We start from the raw sequence: 24,558 nt of genomic DNA on the forward strand, positions 1-24,558 counted from the left end.
ATGTCGACCAGATGACTAATGGCCGATTCCATAAGTGCCCTTTGTGAAATGTCCCGGGAAATGGTGCAGAGTAGAAATTTTTCTGGGGGTGGTGATAGAAATTCTAATTGTAACCCCGACCTTACTGTATTGAGTACCCAGAGGTCTGTTGTTGACTCCTCCCAGCTGGAAGCAAAGGAGACCAAACGACCTCCGATAGGAGGGGAGAACGAGAGATTATTCAGAGAGATGGAAGGAGTGACCCCCTCCCCCACAAAAGGGCTGTTTACCCGCAGCTTGTTGTCTGCTGGTAGCCTCATGGCTTTGATCTTAACGCTGAGAATACATTCTCTGAGGTCTGGAGAAGCGAGAAGCGTTTTCAGGCCTGAATAAGTGAGGGCGGTATGGGGTAGGGCGGAAGTCTGCCCTCTTTCCTGTAGATGAAAGGACTTTCCTTTTGTCTTTTGTTTCAACAACAAATGGGTCAAGGGCATCCCCAAACAGCTTCTCACTGGTACATGGGGCAGAAGCTACTTTCCACTTTTGTCAAGGTGGTGATGATACCATGGCCCTGGAAGAGAACTTGGCAGCGTTGAGGGTGGCATCCACCAAGAACTCTGCTGCTGCTATGATCTTATTGAGGTCTTGATGCAACCTACAGTCTGATGGAGGTATGCGGCCTTGAAGTTGGTATAGCCAGCAGATGGAAGACCTTGTAAAAAAATGATGCAGCAGTCGAGGCCCGGATGGCCCAAGCCAAGGCTTGATGAGCCAAGGCTTCAGTGTTTGTTCGGAGTGTTTGTCCTCTGCCTTTAGTACGTCCTCAGGCTCAGTTGGAGTGCTTGAGGAGAAGGAGGCCACAACTGGGGCATGTACTGGGGGAACTGCCAGAGCTAAGGAAGGACCCACATTGTAGAACCGCCTATCTTGGGACGATGGGCAGGGGCCTGAAGTGGGGAAGGCAAATTGTTCCTTGACTAAGTCAAGAAAGATGATGGGGGAAGGAAGGACCTCCTAATGAACAATGGGTTGGGAGAAGAGGAAATCCCCATGCCCCGATTGTACCACTTGAGGCTCGGGGGCAATTTCCTCCACTGACAACTGGGCTGTTACCAGTACCTTGTGTAGGAGAGGTTTGAATAAAGCGGATTTGAATACAGAAGCCGAAGGAGGCTGCTTGGGCCTCAGATTTCCTCCGAGAGGTTGGGGTCCCAGATTTCTCCCTCTTCCAGATCAGAATCAGGGGAGGGGCTGTGGTCAGATGATTCCTCATACTCTCCCTGAGTGAGGTCCACTCCTTCCGCATAGGTAAAAGGGGCCCTTTGTTCTACAAAGTGAGGTAGTCCCCTTTGGGGAATCTGAGCTTGAGGAAAAGCTGCGAAGGAAGGCTGAGGTCTGTCTGAAGGCCTGAAGATGTGTTGAAGCCCTTCTGCCAGACCCTGTCTGATGGCTAAGGAGACTACTTTGTTGATGTCAGAAGATCTGCCACTCGATGGAGGATCCGGGGCCTGAAGACCTGCTGCTGTTGGAGTAAAAGTGGCCTCTGGTCTTGATCGAGAGCTGCTTTGGACCACGGATGGGATAGATGAAGATCCCAAGGAGATAGATGAAGATCCCAAGGAGTCTGGGCGAAGTTGGGACCTGACCTGCTCAAGTCTTGAGGTCCTGGTTGGATTTCAGGTCGCTCTGGGAACCAGGATTGGAGGTGGCTAAGAGGAGCTGAGGTATCTTCCCTCTTCCTAGAAGTAGCTGGCTGAACAACTGGAGGATTGGCTGGTTGGTAAGCCTGTTGTAGTTGACCCCTCATTTGTTCAATAGTTTTGTTGAACTGCCTTTCTAAGGCTGCATGCCTTCATTTCTCTGCCTTTAATTCGGCCTGGGATGTTTTCTTAGGGCCCAAAGCTTTGGCCCTAATCTTGGCCGCCACTTCCCTTTGAACAGACTGGGAGCGTAGTCTCTTCTCTTTCTTTTTCCAGCTTGGGGGACTTGAGAGATCAGGCCTGAAGGCTCTGTGTGGGCCTTGTCCTGATCCATAGTATGCATAAACAGACACAAAGGTGCTGGAAGCGATCCTCACTATGTGTTGTTTATGCAGTAGCCTGAATAGGAGCTTATGAATGGTAGAAGTTGGCCTTTGGGGATGATGCCACCTAAAATGGCCGCTCGCTACTTTCTTTAGAAGCTTTCAAAATGGCTGCTCACCACCTGTGGTTGAAGAAGCCTCCAAATTGGCTGCTTGCAAGAGCTACAGGCTACGCAACAGTTGAATTGCTCCTTAGGCTGTAAATAGCCCCGAACGACAAAATTGGCAATAAAGTGAAAACTGCAGTTTTTACGATTAGCTGAGGCGCTGTTATCGCCGATGCAATCTTTACGATCATGGTGGCCGAAATCACTGAGGGAAGACTGTGGGGGAGGATCAAGGGTTACTCCCTACTTAGTCTCCCTCGGTTGAAAACGAGGAATCCTCGGTGTTGCAGGAGCGTGGAGCCCCACTCTCCTGAAGGCACAGCTGCACCAGTTCCCCAGGAGCTATGCCAATGATGAAGATAGCTTTGCTTTTGCTGCTAACTAAACCACTTTCGGAGATACCAGCTAAGGTCATCAAAAGCTGAGTCAAAGCTGAGGAGTTTCTCCCACAGGCTGCTACTTTTATACTAGACGGACCTAGCTTGATGATGTCATCAGGAGGAGTCATACCCATCCTGGGCTCTCACAGCAGCATGGAGGAGAAAAGCACATTTACTTTTTATATTTATTAAATGATAAGTTGCTGGGTAACAGCCAAGGAACAGCTTTATTTATATATATATATATATATATATATATATATATATATATATATATATATATATATATATATATATATATATATATATATATATATATCATAAAAAGATTACTAAATAGGATGATAAGATTTAGAAATTGTGTTATGACATAGTGTGGTTTAATGGAATACTATGTTGTGTAAATCTACCCCAAGATTCATAAACTATGGTTCATGGCTTAGCATGATGTCTCCATTTCAAATCAGAAATGGAGAACGTATTTGGGGAAAAAAGAATGTATCATTTGAAGACACTGGATATGTTAATCTAAGTAAATGAATAATTTTCAGTGCTTTCACCTGGTCCCAATCTGAAATTTAAGCAAGCCTAATTGCAAATATTTTAATAATAATTGTTTCCATTTAAGCTTTGAATAAAAAAAATGTACAACATTCAAACAGAACAATTATTTATTTCAAAAATGAAAACTAGTCATTATTATAGTAGATAAACTTCTTTTTTTTTTCAATATCGCTTCCCAAAATTGCTGATATATACTTCCCATTATAGCCTGGCATACCTAACTGATATTACAAATGTCTATAGAGATTCTCAGTTATCCAGGTCATGGTTGTAAACTGATATTACCAATTTTTCCAATTTTTTGATCCATGTCAGCTCATTTTATTAGATTAACAACAAAACACAACAAAACAAACATTTCATTCATAAATATACACACAATTAACAATTTCCTTACTTAGTATTTACTTCCAGTCTAGACATAACAGACATAGTCATTGATGCAAATAACACATAATTACAAAAAGAGAAAAAAAGAAGAGTGCTTCTACCAACCAGAGATAGAAATTTGTATGTTCCCCAAATCTGGAATTGTATGTTTGGGCTTATTAACGAAAGATGTATTTGGCAGTGAGACACTCGATGTTCTTTAGTTGCTGTGAAAATTAGGAAAAATACTGTAATTTAATACTGACACTACACCTACCATACCTATGACTAACAAAAACTGGAATTAGCAGTACTTTTAAGAGTCAGTCAATGATCTGACAATGCTGACCCCGGCATATTTTTATACATAATGATCCTAGATTAGGTTGGCAAGACAGATCAAAGGAAATTATTGTGTATTTTCCATATAATTGTACTGATATTCATTACTCTTTAATATTTTATATAATGTTATAAAGAATCCATTGTTCATTATCAGTACACCTTCAATTAATGCAAATCACATATTGTGAAGCTTTTAGGAAATTGAAGAAATATAAAACCATACACACATTGAATTAACTTGCCTAAACCTTGTATTCTCAGAATTAAGCAAGACATGCAGTTATAACTAAAAGAAATCTGGATTCAGCATTTACTTGTTTTGGAAAATGCACTTATATTTTAACATATGGAATTATTCAGAACACAGCAAGATATTCAGATGACTATCTGTACCATACTGCAGAAATCTGGATGTAGGTCATTGCACTAGAATGGAGGAAGAGTTATGTGGGTACAATCTTGTGTGCAGGTAGTAAAGAGTTTGTGTTAGAGACACAGTTTGTGTTATGCAGAAGGTCTATTTATTGTAGAGGTAATTCTAGTTTTTATTATATTCTACAAGTGTTGCTTCTGTTATTTGGGTGGGGGAAGAGAGATGGAGGGAGGGAGGGAGATGCACATATGCTGGACATTCCATGACCTGCTACATCATTGTTTCAGAAATATATCCTTACTTAAATGGACAAACAGAATAATCACAGGCAGGCAAAAAAAAAAAATTAGTGGGAAGAAGAGTGACTTCCGACCCGCTAGCTTCCCCATTGAGTTGACCTTCCTTCCTTCCTTCCTTCCTTCCTTCCTTCCTTCCTTCCTTCCTTCCTTCCTTCCTTCCTTCCCTCCCTCCCTCCCTCTCCTCTCCCTCCCACCCATTATCTCCTACTCCATTACAAAAAAGCTCACTTTCTTCTAATATATATATTTTCTTAATCATCAAAATGACAAGTCATAATGGCACTTTTTCTGTTTCATGCAAAATGTCTATCAAGAGTTTCCATTCAGTCATAAATGTTTGTCTTTAAAAATCTTCTGAATTAATATATTTATTTGTAATCCATTTTTTTTGCTTTTTACAAGTCTACTGTTCATGATAAAATGTCCCTTCATGTTGTTCATATTTTCAGCAATGAGTCAAAGTACTTTTACAGTTTCTAGACAATTTCTAGCTTTTGAAATTTTCTTCTTCTTCTTATACGTTAATTTAGAATTTGTCTTTGTTCTGTAATCTTTGGTAATTTTTGTTTTTTTTGACATATTCCTCTATTTTCTAATAAATAAAACTGAATAAAATATGTTTATATAGCACATCATCTCCACCTTGTAATTTCAGTATCATTTTTCTCTTTGTAATTTATAGACCAGCTATTTCCCTAGTTTATTTGCAAATTCAAAATTTCTCTTTCATGTAATTCAATTTTATTTCCATTTCTCTTATTGTTAATGTAGATGGCTATTGTTGTAAAATCTTTATTTGTTGAGAAATACTTATTTTTCCTGGGGATTTCCGTAATTCTTCTTATCTCATCCAAAATATTTTGCATTTTCTCTTGCCTTTTTAAGTTTAGAATTATGTTGTATCAAATAACTCCTAAAAAGGATTTATTTGCATCTCAAATCAGTACCATTATTTAAATTGTTTTAAAAAGTTTAATTTTTTTATATCAATAAATGTGAAGGAGAATATTTGTAGCTCAGGGTTGAGACGAGGGGTCTTTGGTACTCTGAATTTGTTTCTTTTCTTGCAGACATTTCATTATCCAACCCTAGTTGGGTAAGTTTAGATGTTACCTGGTTTGGATAATGAAATGTCTGCAAGAAAAGAAACAAGCTCAGAGAATATCAAGGGCCCCCTCAACCATTTTTTTTCAGCAATCATATCTTAGTCTCCATCTGAAAAAACTAAATTTTCTTTTATAAAACAGATTCATATGATTTATGGTCTGAAAAAGTATTTGGTAAAATCCCTATTCTGGAAATTTTAGTTGTCAGGTCTTTTGAAACCCAAATCATGTTTATTCTTGAAACCAGTATGAAAAGATAGAAAAGATCTATGTCTTCCTAAAAAATAAATGTACTCTCTTGAACTGCCATTGTTTTGTCTCCATTTATCAGCCAACCCTAAATTGGCTATCAAATAAAAGAAGACTTTTTTTGTAATTTACCATGAGTAATTTTATATAAAGTATTTTTCTCAGAAGTCCTATCCAGTTGATAGGGGACTACTTCATTCCAATATGCCATCAAACACCAATTTTCACTAGAAAAGTGTATTAGTCTTTCCATAAGTCATTTGTAAAACATGACTTTATCCTCATTTGGGGCATAAATACCCAGCACCATAATTTTACTTCATTTAAATTAACTTGACTGCAACAAATATGCCTTCTTCATCAGTTCACATATGTTCTGGATTTAGTTGGGAATTAATGTACCAAACAGCTCCATTTCTCTTTTTGATATCTGCTAAAATTCTTTACCCACAGGTTTATAGCTCAAATATTTCATGCTTTATTTTCTAATAGGAGTCTGCTTTAATTATTTCAAATAATTTCCTCCCTTTTGGGAGCATGTGTTATATCTATATTTGGTGTTAAACATTTGTAATTCATGCCCAGCCCCAAAATTTGAAAAGTTAATACCCGAAGTATCATGGAATCAAATTCCTGTAGCATTTGTTGTAATTTTTGTGTAGTTCTCTCTAAAAGATGTTTTCATCTCTTCCAATTCTTTTTCTAACACTTCTCTCACTTTTTGAACAGAATTCAATCTAAATTTCTGCTGTTAAAAATAACATCTTCTAATTTAATTCATTCAAATGGGGTCTTTTTCTTTTTCAGTCAAGAAGATATATTCTTTTCCCTTATATAAAATTCCAATTTGTCTTTCAAAACTGTTATTTCTGTTTTATCTTGAATTAACTTGTTGCTGCAAGACTTGATTCTTTGTCTTTTTTTTAACATGATGTACTACAATATGAGAATTAAATATCACTCTTTACCTTATATTCTATTATGCAAAATCTGCCAATTAAATATCCTCTTTAAGAATAAACAAGCATTCCCATGCAGGACTGGTCTCCTTTATTGGCTTAGTATAATTTTGCCACGAACACTTTAATCAAAACTAAAAATAATAAAAATGAACAAAAACATTGTCTTCTTATCAGTTTTAAAACTTTATCAAATCTTCTCTTTATTGAGCCTTTTGTTCAATGAAAGTTTAAATCAAAGTATTTCTTTCTTGTATTTTTGTAATTCCAAAAGGTTTAACTTACCAAAAGGGGTTTTATCTTTGCCCCAGAGGAAATCTCTCATCTGTAAATTAATTAATTGTTGAAGTGATTAAGATATGGGAAAGGCAGAGGTCAGTGTCTGTGCCAGCTTCCTTGCAAGTAGGAGTTCAGATGGAATCCCAAGTCTCTCAACAGCTCAACTTCCAAATAGGAGAGTATGGTGGCTCATGAGATTAGGATATTAGGCTGATTATCGGCAGGCTTGTGTTTGAGACCTGATTGCTGCTGCAGGACATACATGCTCCAGCTCCTGCGGATCAAGCAACTCAAAAGCAGGACACTGAAAGTATGGGTATCACTTTGGTGGGCCAACTTAACAGGACCTGAAAGGAGCCCCCAGCTGGGCAACAGTGATGTCACCATTTAATCCTTTCATTCTGGAAATGTTTCGGTGCTCCCGACAGGAATGTTCCCAACTCAACTTCAAACTTTTTTCTGTTTCTAAAGTTTACTTAAGAGGAGCTGCCATATGGAGTGCACATGGTTATCTTGCAATCTTCCTTTGATTCAGGAAGATTGTGCGAGCCTGAATGTGACTTCTAGCGGACGTTTTCAATTATGGTGTCTCTATTCCTTCGGAGAATGTCAGCGTACCATCATTCCCTAGTGGAAGCTTGGCTTCTGATCAAGGTAACACTAGAGTGTCACATGAACACTCTAATGGGTGGGGGGGAATTAGTTGTTATCCTTGGTTGATAGGATGAAGAAGCCAGACGTTGCACAGGAGCTGTTTGTTTATTTGGCTGTTTTCCCATTGTCTATTTAGGGGGAGCCGAGTTATCTTAAATTCTTTCTTTTGGGGAAATGTAGCACATCACACTAGTTTGAATACTTCCCTTACATTTTGTGGAAAACTAATTAGCAGTTATTCTATCATAATATTTAGTATATCAAGAGATACCTGTTTTGAATAATTATTTTGCCTTTCCAGTACAAACATTAGAAACAAAACCAAAAGAGCTCACAAAAGCTTGGAAAATTTGGGTCATGGATCCTCACAGAGGACTTCCATCCTAATTAAGGGAAGGTTTTTTTTCCCCTCAATGAAAAAATGCACATGTGAAAAGTGATCCATATGCAGTATGTTCTGAAGAAGAAACAAAATGAGTGCACAGTAACATCTAGCTATTAGGGACTGACACAACTGCATTTTAAAAGATTATTTAATTATAAAATTCTTATTATGGTAAATACTGCTGCTAACAAAGACTCTCTATTCCTATCTTTCCCTCCCCACTCACTCAAAGATTCAAGAGTGATGCTAATAATCCATGCTTATAAGATCCCCCCATCCACAGAGAGAGAGGGGGGGGGGAAGGAGGGAGGGAGACTGATTAACTGGTTGACTACTAAACATTTATGGGGTCTAATTTGCTGTAATTAGACTGAAACAGATGACATGACTTGTTCTTAGAATAAAACTTGCATGGAAATTATAAATCCCAAGGTAAACACTTCCTGAAGTGAAGTCTCAGTGATTACTACTTCAAAGGTACTCTATCTGAATAAGTTATGAAATCCAATTGAGCAATCTTTGTAACCTTTTTCAGATGACAAGTATCATTACATAATTTAATCATGGTCATGGGAATAATAAAGAAATATGGTACCTTTTAAAAATATATATATATACAATAGTCAAACAGGATAGTTCATGTGAAAATACAGAGATCTTTCACTATGTCACAACATTTTTACTTTTTTTTGAGAGGGGAAGTAAAAACAAAGCTTGAAAATTGCCAAAGTCATTTTATTGGGGACAATATGGCATCATGTGGCCATTTTGATTTTATACATGCTAATTCTACATGTTGTGTTTAATATAAATCTATGTAGTACATGAGACTTTTATTTTTTGTGAGATATATAACACACATAAACAATGGATACAGTGATTTTAAATAACCACTAAATTATTGATGTTCAAAAAGCTAATTCATGGCATGCTAAAATGAAGTTAAGAGCTGTGCATTTTAAAACTGAATTTCTTTTATATAAGTCATAAACTTGACATTTATTTCACTTTAAGGGGGCTATCAATTTTCCTATCAATAACACGGTCCAATTCAGCAGTCCCCAATCTTTGCAACCTGGTGGCCCTGTTGGGGGAAGAGGGTCATGCAAGCGGCAGGTCAGCGCAGGTGTGTGAAGCTCAACTTGTACGAGTGGTGGGCTGGCATGGGCATGCACGGCTTAACCTGCGGAAGGTGAGCTGCAAGCATGTGTGTACACATGCTGGGCCACTGATTGTGCAAGTTGAGCTGTGTCAGCCTACTGTTCAAGTGACCCACTTCCCCTCTCCCCCACACTGGGCCACCAGGCTGCAAAGGCTGGGGACCGCTGAGTTAGAGCCAAGAGAAGCCACTCAATACTTCAGGTTTTTCTTAAGCAATATATAGAGTATAAGAAATGAACAACATAAACTAGAGATCCTAACTCAGGAAGGCAAATATGCTGTAATCAGCATCATTGTAAGTTGGATGAAGACTCATGTTCTCCATCATTCTGCTTTGAGAGTCCAGCACTGGGATATGACTCCACCCTCTGATGTCATCAAGCTGAGTCCGCCACTATAAAAAGCCAGCCTCTGCTGAGAGCACCAGCTTTTTGACTCAGCTCTTTGACATTAAGAGCTAGTGTCTCTGCCAGTTAAAAAGCAGTCTATAGACAAAATCAAACAGATCTCTGCAAAAAAGACATCAATACCAACAGTGCAGCTCCCGGGGCTCCGGTAGAGCTGCGCCTGCAAGGAGAGTGGGTATCGGCTCTCCTTTCGTTTATCTCCAAGAGGCCCCCTAGTGAGATGGAGAGCGACTGGGCCTAGCCAGGATCATCGCATATGGATGCCACACAAGGCTCTGAAGTATCACGAAGGCCTTTCAAGAGAAGGCAGCAAAGCGTCCTTTCAGCCAAAAGAGAGGCAGCAAGAAGATTTTTGGCCTCCCAAAAGACTTCTAAGTCAGAACTGAGAGCTGAAACAAGGAGGCATGTTGCATTAGAAAAGCAGTTTGCCAATAACTTCCAACAACTAAAGGAACAGGGCCTTTCTCAGTCAGGGGAGTCTCAGGCCTACCCAGAGCAGGCCCCCAGAGCAGGAGGGTCAGAAGGTAGTTTAGCAAGACACCTTCAAGCATGGTCCCCGGAGAGGCCTGAGGAGGCCTTGCTTCCCCAAGACCTGAGCAGGACTGGGCCTTGTTTCAGGCCAGCTAATTGGGATACTGGAATTTACAATCCTCAGGGATTTTTGCCCCAAGGGGGACATAGGCCTATGGCGGAGGCCTCTTTTACTCCCACCACGGCTGGGCTTCACCCAATAGTGTCCCCCCTCCAGACAATAGGCCCAAGATATCCAATCCATGGTCTCTGTGGCAGTTAGGCAGAGCATCACTTGGGGTTCCAGCAGCTCCTCTGCCCGGCAGGTGGGGCCCTAGCATTCTCTCTTCTTTCTATCAGGAAAACCCTCCCATGCAGAGGGAGATCTCCAAGCTCCCGGATTTTATGTACTCTTCCACTCTCTCTGGCTGGGGAAGAACATGAGGACAGAGGTTTCTTATATCCCTCAGAGCATAGCAAATCCTCTATGTCGGAGGAGGAGGGGGAGCTCAAGGAGTCCCATCTTTCAGATGAAGAAGAGGTGAGGCTGAAGAACTCACATCAACGGCTGTCTTCAAGCCTTCATTATTTAGGCGCCTACTCCACAAGGCTTTAGTTCCTGTGCAACTAAGTCCTGAGGAGGTGGCACCGGAACCACAGGTGGACCTTACAGCCCAAGGGGACCTATTATTTTCTAAACCTGTGGTCCAAAATGAGGTGCTCCCCTCCCTGTTATTATTCTTGGACTTGGTGAGGGATCAATGTGCTACTCCTCTGTCTGGGCCTCACCCCTCAACCCAGGACAAGAGATATTTTAATGTGGGACCCTCCCTGGCCAACGCCCTATCAGTAACAGCAGTACATGCTCTGGTGATAGCTACCTTTGCATCCTCCAGAATCCCCACAGAACCGGAGGATGTCTTGAGGCCTGATGACAAAAGATCAAAGCAAACTCTGAAACGCACACACCAGGCCACAGCTGGGGGTGGTGGTGGTGAAGGCCTGTACTGTGGCCTTGTTTTTTACGAGGTCAGCAATACGTTGGTTACACCAACTCCAAGACCAGCTACCAAGCAGCAATGCCAGGTTCCACCAAGACTTCAACAAAATAATAGCCACCGCAGAGTTCACAGCCAACGCTACACTAAACTCTGCCAGATTCACGTCTAAGGCAATGGCTTCCTCTGTGTCTGCGAGGCACTTTCTCTGGATGCACAACTGACAGACTGACTCACAGCGCAAGTGGAAGCTGGCAGCTGCTCCATGCTCCAGAGAAAACCTCTTTAGAATAGCTTTGGAAACATACCTGGTAGAGAGCATGGATAAAAGAAAGGTGCTGTCATCTACCAACAAAAGATCGGAATTCCAGCAGACACCATACTCCAGGCCTCCCACCTTCTGTCCTGAAGCCAACCCTCAATTCCCTCAGGGCCAAAGACCATGCCAGGAACAACACCCTGACTGCACAGCCAGGCAACAGTTCTCTGGTAAGTGGCCCTTTTGAGGGGGAGGAGGTCACTCATTCCGACACTCTAAGTAATTGCATCCGTTCCCCTCCCATTGGAGGTCTGACCTTTTTTCTTCAAGATGGAAGGAGTCAACGATGGTCGCCTGGGTTCTCAGGACTGTATCATCTGGCCTTTGGCTGGAGTTTCTCTCCTCTCCTCCAATGTTTTTTGTTTTCTGTTCAATTTCTCAGGACAGATCCAAACGGGCTCTTATGGAATCGGCCATCCAACACCTGGTGGACATCAGAGCCATAGAGATTGTTCCTGTGGACCAGTGGAGGTTGAGTTTCTACTCCCGCTTCTTTGTAATCCCAAAGGCCTCGGGAGGGTGGAGAGTAATCCTCGATCTCAAGTCCCTGAACAGATTCATTCCCTACAGGCACTTCAAGATGCAGATGTTACACTCTATCCTTCAGAGTGTCCAGGAGGGCAATCTCCTCTCATCCATAGAACTCATGGAGGCTTACCTCCATATTCCAATCTGGCCCCCTCATCGCTAGTTCCTCCGCTTCTGTTATAACAATAAGCACAATCAATACCAGGCCCTTCCGTTTGGCCTTTCATCGGCCCCAAAGGTCTTGGCAGCATTGGCAGCGTACCTTTGAGCCTTGCCTGTGAAGGTCCAATGCTACCTGGATGACATTCTGATCCTGTCTACCTCTGTCCAGGCCACAACCTTCAGACCATGATACAATTATTGCAGGAGCATGGATTCTCCATAAACTTCATCAAGAGCCATCTTCTACCAATGACCCTCCTGCTACACCTTGGGATGTAATCGACATGACTCACTGTGAGGACTTCCTTTCCCTGGAGCAACACGAGAGCCTCAACGAGTTGATCAACAAAGTTCGACTGCTTCACACCATTCCTCTGTGTCTCCTGTCACAGCTGCTCGGAAAGATGATCCCCTGCATCGACGTCATGCTTTGGGCATGCATACATGCCCGAACCCTGCAATGGTTCCTCCTCCTCTTTCAATGGGCAGGGACCAGCTATTCAGTCAGCAGGGTCCTGCTTCCTCCGCAGTTTATTCTCTCCTTTCGATGGTGGCAATCCCAAGCCATGTCGAAAGGGCACCTTTTCAAGGAACCAGACAGGATGGTAGTCACTACGGATGCCAGCCTTTACAGCTGGGGGGCTCATTTGCAGGGCCAGATGGCTCAGGGTCACTGGCCTCATACAGACAAGTCTCGCCCCATCAACCTGCTAGAGCTCAGGGCTAACTTCTTGGCCTTGAGATGCTTCCAAGACAGAGTATCAGGGTCCCATGTGCTGGTTATGACAGACAATATGGCCATCAAGGCCCATGTCAACAGGCAGGGGGGACCAGATCCAGGACTCTGACGCAGGAAGAACGTCTGGAGAGGTGGGCAAAGAGGAACCTTCTGTCCCTCAAAGCAGACCACACCTCCGGGGTCAACAGCTCTCAGGTAGACTGGTTGAATTGAACTCAAGTGGACCACTTGGAGTGGAGTCTCTACCCATCCCTATTCCAAGAGTTGTCCCTCATATTCGGACCCCCAGTGGTGGACCTATTCACCACTCCCCAGAATGCATAGGTAGGCTCTTCTTCTCCAGGTTTCCAACCCAGGGAGTGAAGGGGACCAATGAACTTCGGAGCAAGTGGCCTCCAAGTCTCCTCTATGACTTCCCCCCCTCCGGTCATTCTGGCTGTCATTCTGAAGATGTTGGAGAAGGAGGAGCTAGTACTTCTGGTGCCGCATTGGCCCAGGAGGCCCTGGTTCACTGACCTGGTGAATCTGTCGACTCAAGAGTCTGTGGAGAATCCCAGCCAACAGGATTTCACTCAGCCAAGGGGTCCTGCTATATCCGGAACCCCATTGGTTCCAACTGGCTGCATAGCGCTTGAGTGGCAATCGTTGAGAGCATCCAATCTTTCTGACAGGGTCACTGATACCATCCAGGCATCTCGTAAACCGTCAACCAACTGACTTTACGATGCCACCTGGAGGAAGTTTTGTGGGTGGTGCTCTGAGAGATCCCGAGACCCTACCTCAGCATCGGTCTCAGAGGTGCTGCAGTTTCTCCAGGACAGGTTAGACAAGGGGCTCGCGCCAAGTACCCTCTGTCGACAGGTGGCAGTCTTAGCGTCGGTCCTGTCATGGGATAGGTATTCATCCCTTTCACATCACCCCTCAGATTTTCGAAGGGAGCAGCTAATCTGCATTCTCCCGTCGTCCATAGGTATCCCATTTGGGATCTCCCTAAAGTACCGCAGGCCCTAATGAGTCCACCATTTGAACCCTTACAGATGGTGGGCCTTTGTCCCTTGACCCTCAAGGTTTTCTTCTGGTGGTGATCACGTTGGCCAGGGCGTTTTCAGAGCTGGCAGCCCTTTCTGCGAGGCATGATTTCTGTATTTTCCATGATAACTGGATAGTGTTACGTTTGGAACCTTCCTTTGTGCCAAAAATTAATTCTTGATCTCATAGGGCATAAGACATAGTACTACCTGACTTTTGTCCCAAGCCTCAACATGTGTTGGAACATAAGTGGCACACATTAGATGTGAGAAGAGTGCTTCGTATTTATGTAAAACGTACTGTTCACCCTTTTGCAAATCTGAAGCAATATTTGTGTCCTTACAACCTGTCTTCTTGGGGACTAAGGCTCTTATGTTGAGCAGATGGATCAGGGCGTGCATTTCTACCACATATGAGATCTTGGGCCTTCCAGTTCCCAAGAAACTGACAGCACTCTCTCCTCGGAGTGCAGCAACTTCGGCAGCTGGGCCAACCAAGCACCTATCAAAGAGACTACCTGGACTTTGCCTTCTCCATTTATCTGGCACTATCGGCTGGACTCCTTTGCATCCGCAGCAAAAGCATATGGACGAAGGGTACTCCAGAGGGTGCTTCCATTTTTCTTCTTCACTTAAAGTTTTCAGTATGGATGGTCATTGTCCTAATATGACCTAAAGTAGTATTTCTGAACCTTGGCAATGTTAAGATGTGTGGACTTCAACTCCCAGAAGTCTCCAGTCACGGGGCTGAGCCAAGGATGAAAAATATTGCTCAAGTGGATCCTGCACTGAATAAGGGATTGGATAAAAAGACTTCTGAAGTCCCTTCTAATTCTATGATTTTTATGATAATTATGTATCAAGTTTTCATTGCCTTTGCTAAATTTGATTAGTGTTTTTTTTGGCTTCTATGTATTTTTGAAATTTAAAGTATTTCTCATTCACTACCTGAATCTTTTGCAGAAGTGTTTGTAGCTGCCATTACTTTTAAATTATGTACCAAAATATTGTGGAGCAGCTGTCTAATCATTAGTAGATGGAATGGCATTGTTAATTCTTGTATTGTGTTCCAATGGGAATAAACCCATTTCTGTTGAATTAATTCATTTAGATTTTTTAAATGGCTACTTCCCTGAGATGCTTGAATTTGACCATTTTCTCCCTACACACAAACACACATACACACACACACACCTGTCTTTCCAAGTGTTTTTATCTGAACAGAAGCTGAAAAATAAAATCTTATTTACGGTTAAGTTGCAACCAACTGAAGCAACATTTATTATTTCTTAGGAAATATTTCCAAACTTTAATACACACAGTTTCAACGTGTATATTACTGCTTGTTGAATACATAATATTTCTTCAACTGCATATAAACAATGCTTGAAGTGTTAAATGTTTACCTATGAGGTTTGCTACTATTCTCTACTGCTGGAACCTGTGATACTTTTAGATTACTTCTAAAGAACTGCAATGATTTCACAGCAAGGCTCAGGCTATTTAATATTGTAACATCCTCTTAGGGAAATATGCTATTGTACGCAGTGGAATTTACATCTGAGCAAGCATATTTATTATCTTTGTAGTTTGATTGCAATACTATTTACTTAGGTGGACATCTTGCCTTTCTATCATACAGCTTAAGAACCTATAACAAAAATACATACACTCACCTCTCAGTAGCTCTTACTAATCAGTAAAACTAGAATATAACTATGAAACCCTATAGGTAGAATACTTTCTTTGTGATCATAAGATAAATACATATTTAACGAAAACAATTTATTGCTCCTTTTAAAAATTCAGTTCATAAAAAGAAGAACACTTGTTAAATTAAATCTCTGAAAGACCTTTTAAAAATTATATATGTTTAATGAATGAATACTTTCAGCATGGGACCCTCCACTTGATTTCAAAGCTTGTCTATTTTCTATTTGGAATAAGAGAATAGTTGCTGGAAGTTTACTCCGGATGGAATGTGGAGATTATAGAGAAATAATTACTTTATCATCACTTAAGATTTGTTCAGTTTCTGTAAATTGTCAGTATATACTGAAAGAATACATTCCCAGACTTGCAAAGTAGAATACATATTTATCAGGCAAACTAGAATTATACTAGCAGTTAAAGTAACACTGGGATGTAATGTTAAACTATGCAAACTTTCCTTTACAATAAATAATGCATAAATTTGGTAGAAGATATTCCAACTACTAAACTAAGAGCGTATGTTCATTAAAATCCAGTTTTAGTTTTTCTAAAAGCCAAAAATCCAGATACTTTGAACCATGCAACTGTACTTTGGGATTTTTGTCTTTTCCTTAGACAATTGGAAAACTCAAAAAATACTGTGAAAAAGCATTTCACAATCATGTCCATCATATTGTATACTGTGCTGCATTCTCCAACCTTTCTCTTCTAATTGTGGTAATAATTATCCAAATCTCAATGAGTTGTGTGGGCCACCCATTCTGAATTAAGAACAGATGCCTATTCTGGATGAACAGATTTTAGGTGACCTTGGAAATCCTAACAAGATTACTTGGAAATAATTAGTTTTAAGACAAAAACAGAAGAGTTATGAAATAGTTTCCTTGATAACATTTAGATATGTACCAGAAAGCTTGAAAATACATCTTTTTGGGATTATGCCCTTTACTGCTTAGAAACCACGTTAACATTCTGCAACTGACAAGAGTTTATATCAATTCTAATCTTACTCTAGAAATCATGCAAATGGTATTACAGAAATGCAATATATTAAACCACACACGTAAAATAGTTATTTATACAGCATCTTTTCTTACACATGGCAATAGGATTACTTTTTTCTTCCTTTAAAACAACAATATCTCTAAATGTGAACTTGTAAGAAGGAATGAGATACACAGTCAATTTGGTAGAATAAGTCTCCAAAGTGCAATCATAATTTCAACATTGTGTTTCTTGATTTTTATGAAAAAAAAAACAAACTAACAGCACAACATTAAGAACTGGAGTTACATTAAAAAAAGAGAGAGAAGAAAGTAAAGTTCTGATTAATGCTAATAAAATTTTTTCAACACATCCAGAATTACTAGCACAATTAGCAATTGTTTCCTATTCCTATTCCGACATCTAACTTTGGAATCCTATTCATAGATTTACCTCTGGTTAGTTATAGTCCAAGGACTATACTTGGTTTAGGAATATTTTTAAGATGAGAGAAACAGAGTACTAGACATCTAACTCATATAGTTGTTATTTTAACATCCTATCCATCTTGTTTAGTTATATGCTTCTATTTCTTGCTACTAACCGCTGGTCATCTCAGGATACTTTAAGAGTAAAAGAAGAATGAAACTAAATTGTTGGGAGTACTTTGAATCACGAACAGGCAAGGCATATGTCAGAAAGCCAGCAAAAGGTCAAAGGATTACTCATATATAAAGTACTTGGCTGTCTTCTTCATTCATTCATTTATATCTATATTTATAGCATTAACAATCTACTATGACAAATAATTACAAATTACTCTAAAATGGTAGTGGTCTTATTTACCTTCAGACAACCAAACTTGATTGCAGGAAATACGACTTTAGCAACAGAGTGATCAATGTCTGGAATACTCTACCTGACTCTGTGGTTTCTTCCCCAAACCCCAAAAACTTTAACCTTAGACTGTCTACTAATGATCTCACCCCTTATGCACGCTGTAGGGGGCGTGCATAAGCACAAAACGCACCTACCGTCCCTGTCCTATTGTTTCTTTTATTTTTTCTTATATGTATCCATGTATTCATAACTATGTTTTTACTTATACTTATTATCTTGTAAGCAATTGACAAACCCAAAAAAATAAAATAAAAATAAACATATTAACTGGCACTGTAACTGGAAAAATCAATGGTATCCAAACTGAGCCAAATAACATTTTCAAATATTAGGAACCTACTTTCAGTCTTTCACTGCTTTGAAATAGCAAACTTGAGAAATTATAATACGTGCTGAAAAGGCCACCAACACTATAATTAGATACACTAGCTGTAATGATAACAACTTTGTCCCTGCAGCAGTTAAATTATTTAGAGCCAAAGTACTAAGCCTTCTGCTGTATGGCACACAACCGTTTGCCTGCAAAGATGTAAACCAGTGGTTCCCAAACTTTTTCGGTCCACTGCCCCCTTGGTGCTACAAACTCATCCTTGGTGCCCCCCACCCAGGCGTGGGATTCAAATTTCTATGGGTGTGGCCTAATTTGAGGGTGTGGTTTGCTGGTCACATGACTGGGCGGGCGTGGCTAGGTGACTGGCAAACCAAATACAAGTGGTCCTCACTTAATGACCGGTTGTTTAGCAAGTGTTCTAATTTATGACTGGCCTCCCCAGAGCTACTTGACCAGTTTTTGGAGTTTTGACAGCTTTAGATCCGGGGTCTAAATCCCACCCCTGCCTGTGTGTGAGAGAGAGAGGGAGAGAGAGAGGTTGGATCAGATCTCTCTCTCTCTCTCTCCCACCAACGCCAGAAAGCCACTGTCAGTCAAAATTCATATCAGCGGTCTCCAGGATTTAAAATTATGAGTTTGGTGGTCCCTGAGGTCCAAAAGTTTGGCGACCCCTGATCCAAAGGGATGAGCCTGAGAGAGGGAAAGAGAGAGAGAAAAGAAAGAGAGAAAGAGAGAGAAAATAAAGAGAAAAGGGAAACAAAGAAAAAGGGACAAAGAAAGAGGGGATGGAAGGAAGGGACAGAAAGAAAAAGAAATAAAGAAGGAAGGAGAGAGGGAGGATGAGATATCTATTCTAGTCCAATCACTTGCTCCAGCAAGGTTAGAAGGGAGTGTGTGCGTGTGTGTATTCTCCTTGTAATTTACCAGTACATTTTGGTTTTGCCTTCTTCAGAATTGGCACTGTAATACATTGGGGAAAAGTAATTTTTAGAATGGAGATCTGATCCAATGGATCCTGTTTAAAGCCTCAACAAAATGTGAGAGCTTCCTGATAGTCTTGACCATGTTTCGTCCACAAAACCTTTAATAGAAGCCAAAGAGGTTTCAATGTGCTGGCAAAGATGTTTCAATGTGGAAAAGGGCCTCAGTCTAAACTAGGTCTCATTCAATCTGATGCATCAGGTCTCTCTCTTTCTCTCCCTCTCTCTCTCCCTCCCTCCCTCTCAGACTGGCTTTCCTCTACTTTCCCGATGTGCCTGCGGGGCCAGCACTTCAAACATGGATGGATGGATAGATGGATGGATGGATAGAGAGAGAAAGAGACAGGCAGGCAGACAGGCAAACAGACAGACCTTTTGGATGGATGGATGGATGGATGGACGGACGGATGGACTGACAAGACAGACAGAATGCAACAGCGGCGGCACTTTGGAAAAGTGGTGGCAGAGGCTTTTCCCAACGTGCTGCCGCATTCGAGGCACCGGTTCTGGAGCATTACTACAGTCAATGGGTGAACCTGCAGGGCTCTTAGCATCCCCAAGGGGGCCGGCAGAGGGGGGAAAGAGGCAGTAGGGGGGCGTTGGAGGCGCCGGCCGGCCCTGCAGTTTCACCCGTTGACTAGCACTGCTCTGGAACTGGTGCCTCCAATGCGGAAGCAGTGGCATGTTACATGCCGCCACAGCCATGTTCGATGCACCGCCCCCCTGCCACCTCTTAGCACCCTTCTGCTGGCCCCCTTGGGGATGCTAAGAGGTGGCAGGGGGGCATTCGAGGATCCAACCCTGCAGGTTCACTCACTGACTGTAGCACTGCTCCGGAGCCGGATCCTCAATGGGTGAAACTGCAGGCCGGCTGGTGCCTTGAACGCCCTCTGCCAGCCCCCTTGGGGACACTAAGAGGTGGGAGGGGAATGGTACATTGAACGCTGCCGCAGCGGCACATAACGTGCCACTGCTTCCACATTGGAGGCGCTGGCTCCGGAGTGGTGCTACAGTCAATGGGTGAACCTGCAGGACCGGCACCTTGAATGCCCCCCTGCCACCTCTTAGCATCCTCAAGGGGGCCAGCAGAGGGGCGTTAAGAGGCAGCAGGGGGGCGGTGCATCGAACACGGCCATGGCAGCACGTAATGTGCTACCGCTTCTGCATTGGAGGCGCCGGCTCTGGAGCGGTGCTACAGTTAATGAGTGAACCTGCAGGGCCGGTGCCTCGAATGCCCCCCTGCCGGCCCCCTTGCCTCTTAGCACCCCCCTAAAGCATCCCATCGCCCCCCAGGGGGCGGTATCGCCCACTTTGGGAACCACTGATGTAAACCAAAATTGTTAAGAACTATACTTCACTTGCCTCAATCTGTGCCAAACTATCTTATACTGCTGGAAATGGATTGTGTTTGTGAGGAGGCCCATATGAGAACTGGACATTTGAAATACAGGTTAGAACAACTTTTTCTGAGGTCAGACCGTAGCCCATGCAATCCTTGCTGATAAAATAATCTATGGGAAAAATAGTACAATCTTTGATTTATCCTTCTAGTCTTTCACATCAATTCCCAATAATGCTTGGCCAGAGAAAGATATCTTGGCCAAGCTATCAATTTATACCTGTTATGTCCAGCTTAAATTTAATAGGCAAAAAAGAACAATTATATGTTAGGTTTCAGCTGAAACCCCTTTTGTAACATAGGAAAAATGGCATCATTAGTCTTTAAATCCCACTGTATTTGAACAACAGTTTACAACACAGAGATGTATCAACTCTTATGCCTTTTATCAACTAAATTGCCAAACAACTCCACATAAGAAATCCAGCTGAATTCAGATCTATCATGGAAAAAAAACTGCATAAAGTCCAAAATGACAACCCAATGAGAAAGACATACTTTGATATCTGTATGTCAAATTCTTGCCTGCATATTTAACATATATACATTATGATACATAGCTAACTATAATACTTGATTGCATTTAGTAGATTTAACTGCAGTCTCAAGAGAAAAATTGAGATTGAGGATCGCCACAAATCAGTAGTGAATGAATACGAATAATTTCTTATAATTCAGAGCCCTAAAAAACCTAAAGCTATATTCTGGAAATGTCTAAGATAAAACTCTAAAGTGCAAGATCTGTTTGCAATAATTTACAAGAACCTGTAAATTGATCAAGTACTGCAAGTAAAATTAGAGACAGAAGTGACCTAGTAGGAGAGTAATCATAGTCTCAACTTCAATAGATCTGTTTTTGAACTAGTATTGTAATAGCAATGATTTCTAACTTCAACACAGTGCTACTCTTGAAATGGTTAGTGAGATTAGGCATTCATCACAAAGGTATATTACTGAAAAGCAGAAAATTTAGACAAAATTTTGGGAATGTGACATTTTTGCTTGTACATTATACTACAATTATTTCATCTTAAAAAATAGAAAAACTATTGTACCCCAGGTTTGTTTCATTGTGATATGCAAGTATATACCTAAATACTTGATGATATTTAAATAAAAATAAGCGGGGAAAACCCCTCTAAAATATATTACTGCACAACCAATATTCACTAAATTGAAATTTACCTCTGAGAATCACATTATCAACTAAATATCAGATCTCTCTTCAGTGATTATTTTTACCTTAAACCTTGCATATAATTCACACAGATTGGGCAATCCATAAAATTCAAGTACTATATTAGATGATAATTATTTCAACACAAAACGATGCCCAACAGAAGTTGAATATAGACATAAGATCCTGATAGGTAAATCCAGGCCAAAAAGAATCCATAATTCCACTGTGATCAACTGTTTACATGCTTTCATTGTGCAAAAGGTTATAGTCTTTAATATAATGATACCCTTTACTAAAGAAATACTTAACCATTCATCAGGCTACAAGATGAAGATAAAAGCAAAAAAAAAAAAAATCACATCTAAGACTATTTCTTCTATGACCTTCCATTGCCTCATAATACCTAACCAGCATGGCAGTTTCTTAACAATGGATGACATTACTCAGACATGGTGAATTTTCTAAGTCCATCTGAATGGTAACTTACACTTTATTAGATTTGAGAGTAGTTGAGCCTGTGATATTTCACTGTCCTTGTTATGATAACTTAAGTGGACCGTTAGATTTCTTTAATAGATGTTCCATAGCTATCCACCATACCACTAAGGAGAACAGCAGCCATTGTTTTATTGGAAACAACAGGAGGCATAACCCTTAAGTGGGTGGTAAATGCTCTCCAGGTGGCAGAAGAGGAGACAATCTTAAAAGGGGGGGAGAAAAACTATCCTCCTCCCTTGATTATCATACAATTGTATGCAAAGTTACAAGCAGGCAAAACATCAGCTGCTGCACCCAGCAACTTTTGAGTGCAGCCTGCTTTAAGGGAAAGAAACATTCTAACTTAAAAACTTCAATTCTCTGACACAATTAGATGTTTTGTATGCTTCAGGGTATTCTGGAGTTTCAGAGGGCAGGGGAGCTTTAGGAAAAGCCACATTTACAACAGACTAGTTTCCCAAAATGTCACTACATTAAAGGACAACTCATTGAACTATAGGTGAACACTGGTGACTCTTTCCTAAGGGAATGCTCATCCCCTAAGAGGTTGGCAATCCGAAGTTATCAATAACATGCATTATATTTCTAATAATAATGATGAAGAAGCAGCAGCTCTTACAGTTCAAATTCTTTGGAAGAGAAAGGATTCACGATTTTTTTAGTGTCCTTTTTTCCCCTTAAAGAGGGTGAGACTAAGGGAGAGAGGCAGCCCACCTTGAGCAGAGAAGAGCAATTCTCTCCCCATCCCTGGAGTGGGTGAGACGGAAGGGGGGGGCGGGATAGTTTCCCTCTCAGTCCCACCGTCTCTTTCAGGTCAGGGGTATTGCCCCAGCCCTGCCCGGGTCCCTGGAGGTCCCGCTCCTTCTTGGAGAGCGCCCGCTGAGCCTTTTAGTTGTGGAAAGTTGGAAGGAGGAAGAAGAGGAGGAGGACCACTTCCAGGAAGCGGGGCGCTCTCTTCGGGCGGAGGAAGGCAGGATAGACGGCCAAGTCTCCCAAGAACGGGAGACCGCCGAGTGAAAAAAGGAGAAGAAGAGGAGGCCGCCGAGGGCTCCTCTCGGCTTCCCTCTCCTCATTGTGAGAAGCAGCTGCCTCTGCTCGCCTCTCTTCCCCGCCTCGGCCAAGAACAGCCCAGCCCCTCCGCCGCTCTCACCTCCGGTGCCGTCCGAGTTCTCATTGAGGCTGCCCGAAGAGTCGTGGTGAGAGCCCACACACCCGCCCATGGGGCCCGGCCGTCCCGGCCCGGAGACCCCCCGCCCCTCCTCCTCCGCCTGCTCGCTGCCCAAGCTTCTCCGTCGTTGTCGTCGTTGCCACCGGTCGGGCAGGCGCGCTGGCTGCGGAGCCGACGCCCCCTCCTCGTTGCGCTCGGCCCGGCCCCGCCTCAGCGCCCGCCTCCCCTCCTCCTCCTCCTCCCCCCTGCGCGGGTCGCGAGCGCGGCAGCTTCTCCGCCGAACCAATCAGGCCCTTCTCCGTGCCGCTCCGACAGCCGCTCTCTCCAGGCACGGCGAGGGCCTTTCTCGGCTCCCCGGCCGCCCCTACGCAGCCTCCTTCTGGCGGGAGGGCCTCCCTTTCTGGTCTGCTTCCCGGGAGGGAGAGAGAGAGAGAGAGAGAGAGAGCCGGCGGCGGGAGCTGTGCGGAAGAGTTCAAGGCTGCCCCTCTCGCCCGAGGCGGGGCGCCTTCTCGGGGGGGGGGGGTGTCTGCTGCCCTCGCCCTTTCGGGTTCGTTACAGCCGGGAGCCCCAACTCTGGCCCCTTTTCTCCGCTTCTCCCCTTGAAAACGAAAGCCCACCCCCGCGAGAGCTGCGAGGAGAATTGCCCTACCTTCCCCTCCCCACCCCCCAGACACAGCTACCTGCTATGGTGGCTCCCGTTGTCGTCACCCCGAATCCGGAAAAAAGATCCCAGCAGCACCCGCCTTTCCTCTCCTCGTCCCGTGTTCATTGCAGCCGATATCAAATATGCCAGATTTTCCATCTGTTCCGCCCCTCCTTTTAGGCATTTTTTTTCCCTTCCTAAAACTGAATTATTTAAGGAGAGCAGAGCACCAAGGATTCCACTGTTCAATCTGGAGCTTCATATGTTATTTTCTATCACAATCATTTTCCCTGCTGGTTTTGCCCAAGTAATTTTTTACTGGAGGTGATTAGATTAGATTAGATTAGATTAGATTAGATTAGAATAGAATAGAATAGAATAGAATAGAATAGAATAGAATAGAATAGAATAGAATGCAGATAACTATTTAAAAACAAAACAAGACTGGTGTTTACCTACTCAGAACAGCAATTATTGTCAGGCCTGTCATGTTATCATTTGTTGCTTCCTTGGAAACCTTGATTTAGTGTGTGTGTGTGTGTGAGAATTCAGGGATATTTGTAGGTTTAAATCCCTGACTAGATGGACAGATGATGTCAACTCAAAGTACAAAAATAATAATAACAGAAAGTTAGGTTATAAATAAGTATTCACAATTTTTTCATCTTTTACTCCACTTGGGGGATGTGTGAATGGCATCTTTTCCACCCTGCAGTTATTCTAAACCATCTTGAAGCCAGCTGGCTTCAAAATGCTCTGAATATCTCCTATCATGTCTC

The 24,558-nt window shown here is 42.2% G+C and overlaps 1 protein-coding gene across 2 annotated transcripts in view; it reads right to left on the reverse strand.

Moving 5' to 3' along the window:
* Positions 1 to 23,939, reverse strand: part of UBTD2 (ubiquitin domain containing 2) — an 86,032-nt gene extending 62,093 nt beyond the window's left edge. The window contains exon 1 of one of the 2 annotated variants that reach the window (XM_087924520.1): positions 23,817 to 23,939. Coding sequence is in view for 1 of the 2 variants with exons in the window: in XM_026696374.2 (XP_026552159.1) it covers positions 23,119 to 23,188 (70 nt within the window). In the remaining variant the exon portion in view is untranslated. Of the gene's footprint in view, positions 1 to 23,118; positions 23,338 to 23,816 lie in introns of those variants that run through there. The other variant, XM_026696374.2, reaches the window with a different exon arrangement.
* Positions 23,940 to 24,558: the final 619 nt, after the last annotated feature.

This window comes from Pseudonaja textilis, chromosome 2, assembly GCF_049901715.1.
Source record: "Pseudonaja textilis isolate UNSWEBS1 chromosome 2, rPseTex1.2, whole genome shotgun sequence".
Taxonomy (NCBI): Eukaryota; Metazoa; Chordata; class Lepidosauria; order Squamata; family Elapidae; genus Pseudonaja; species Pseudonaja textilis.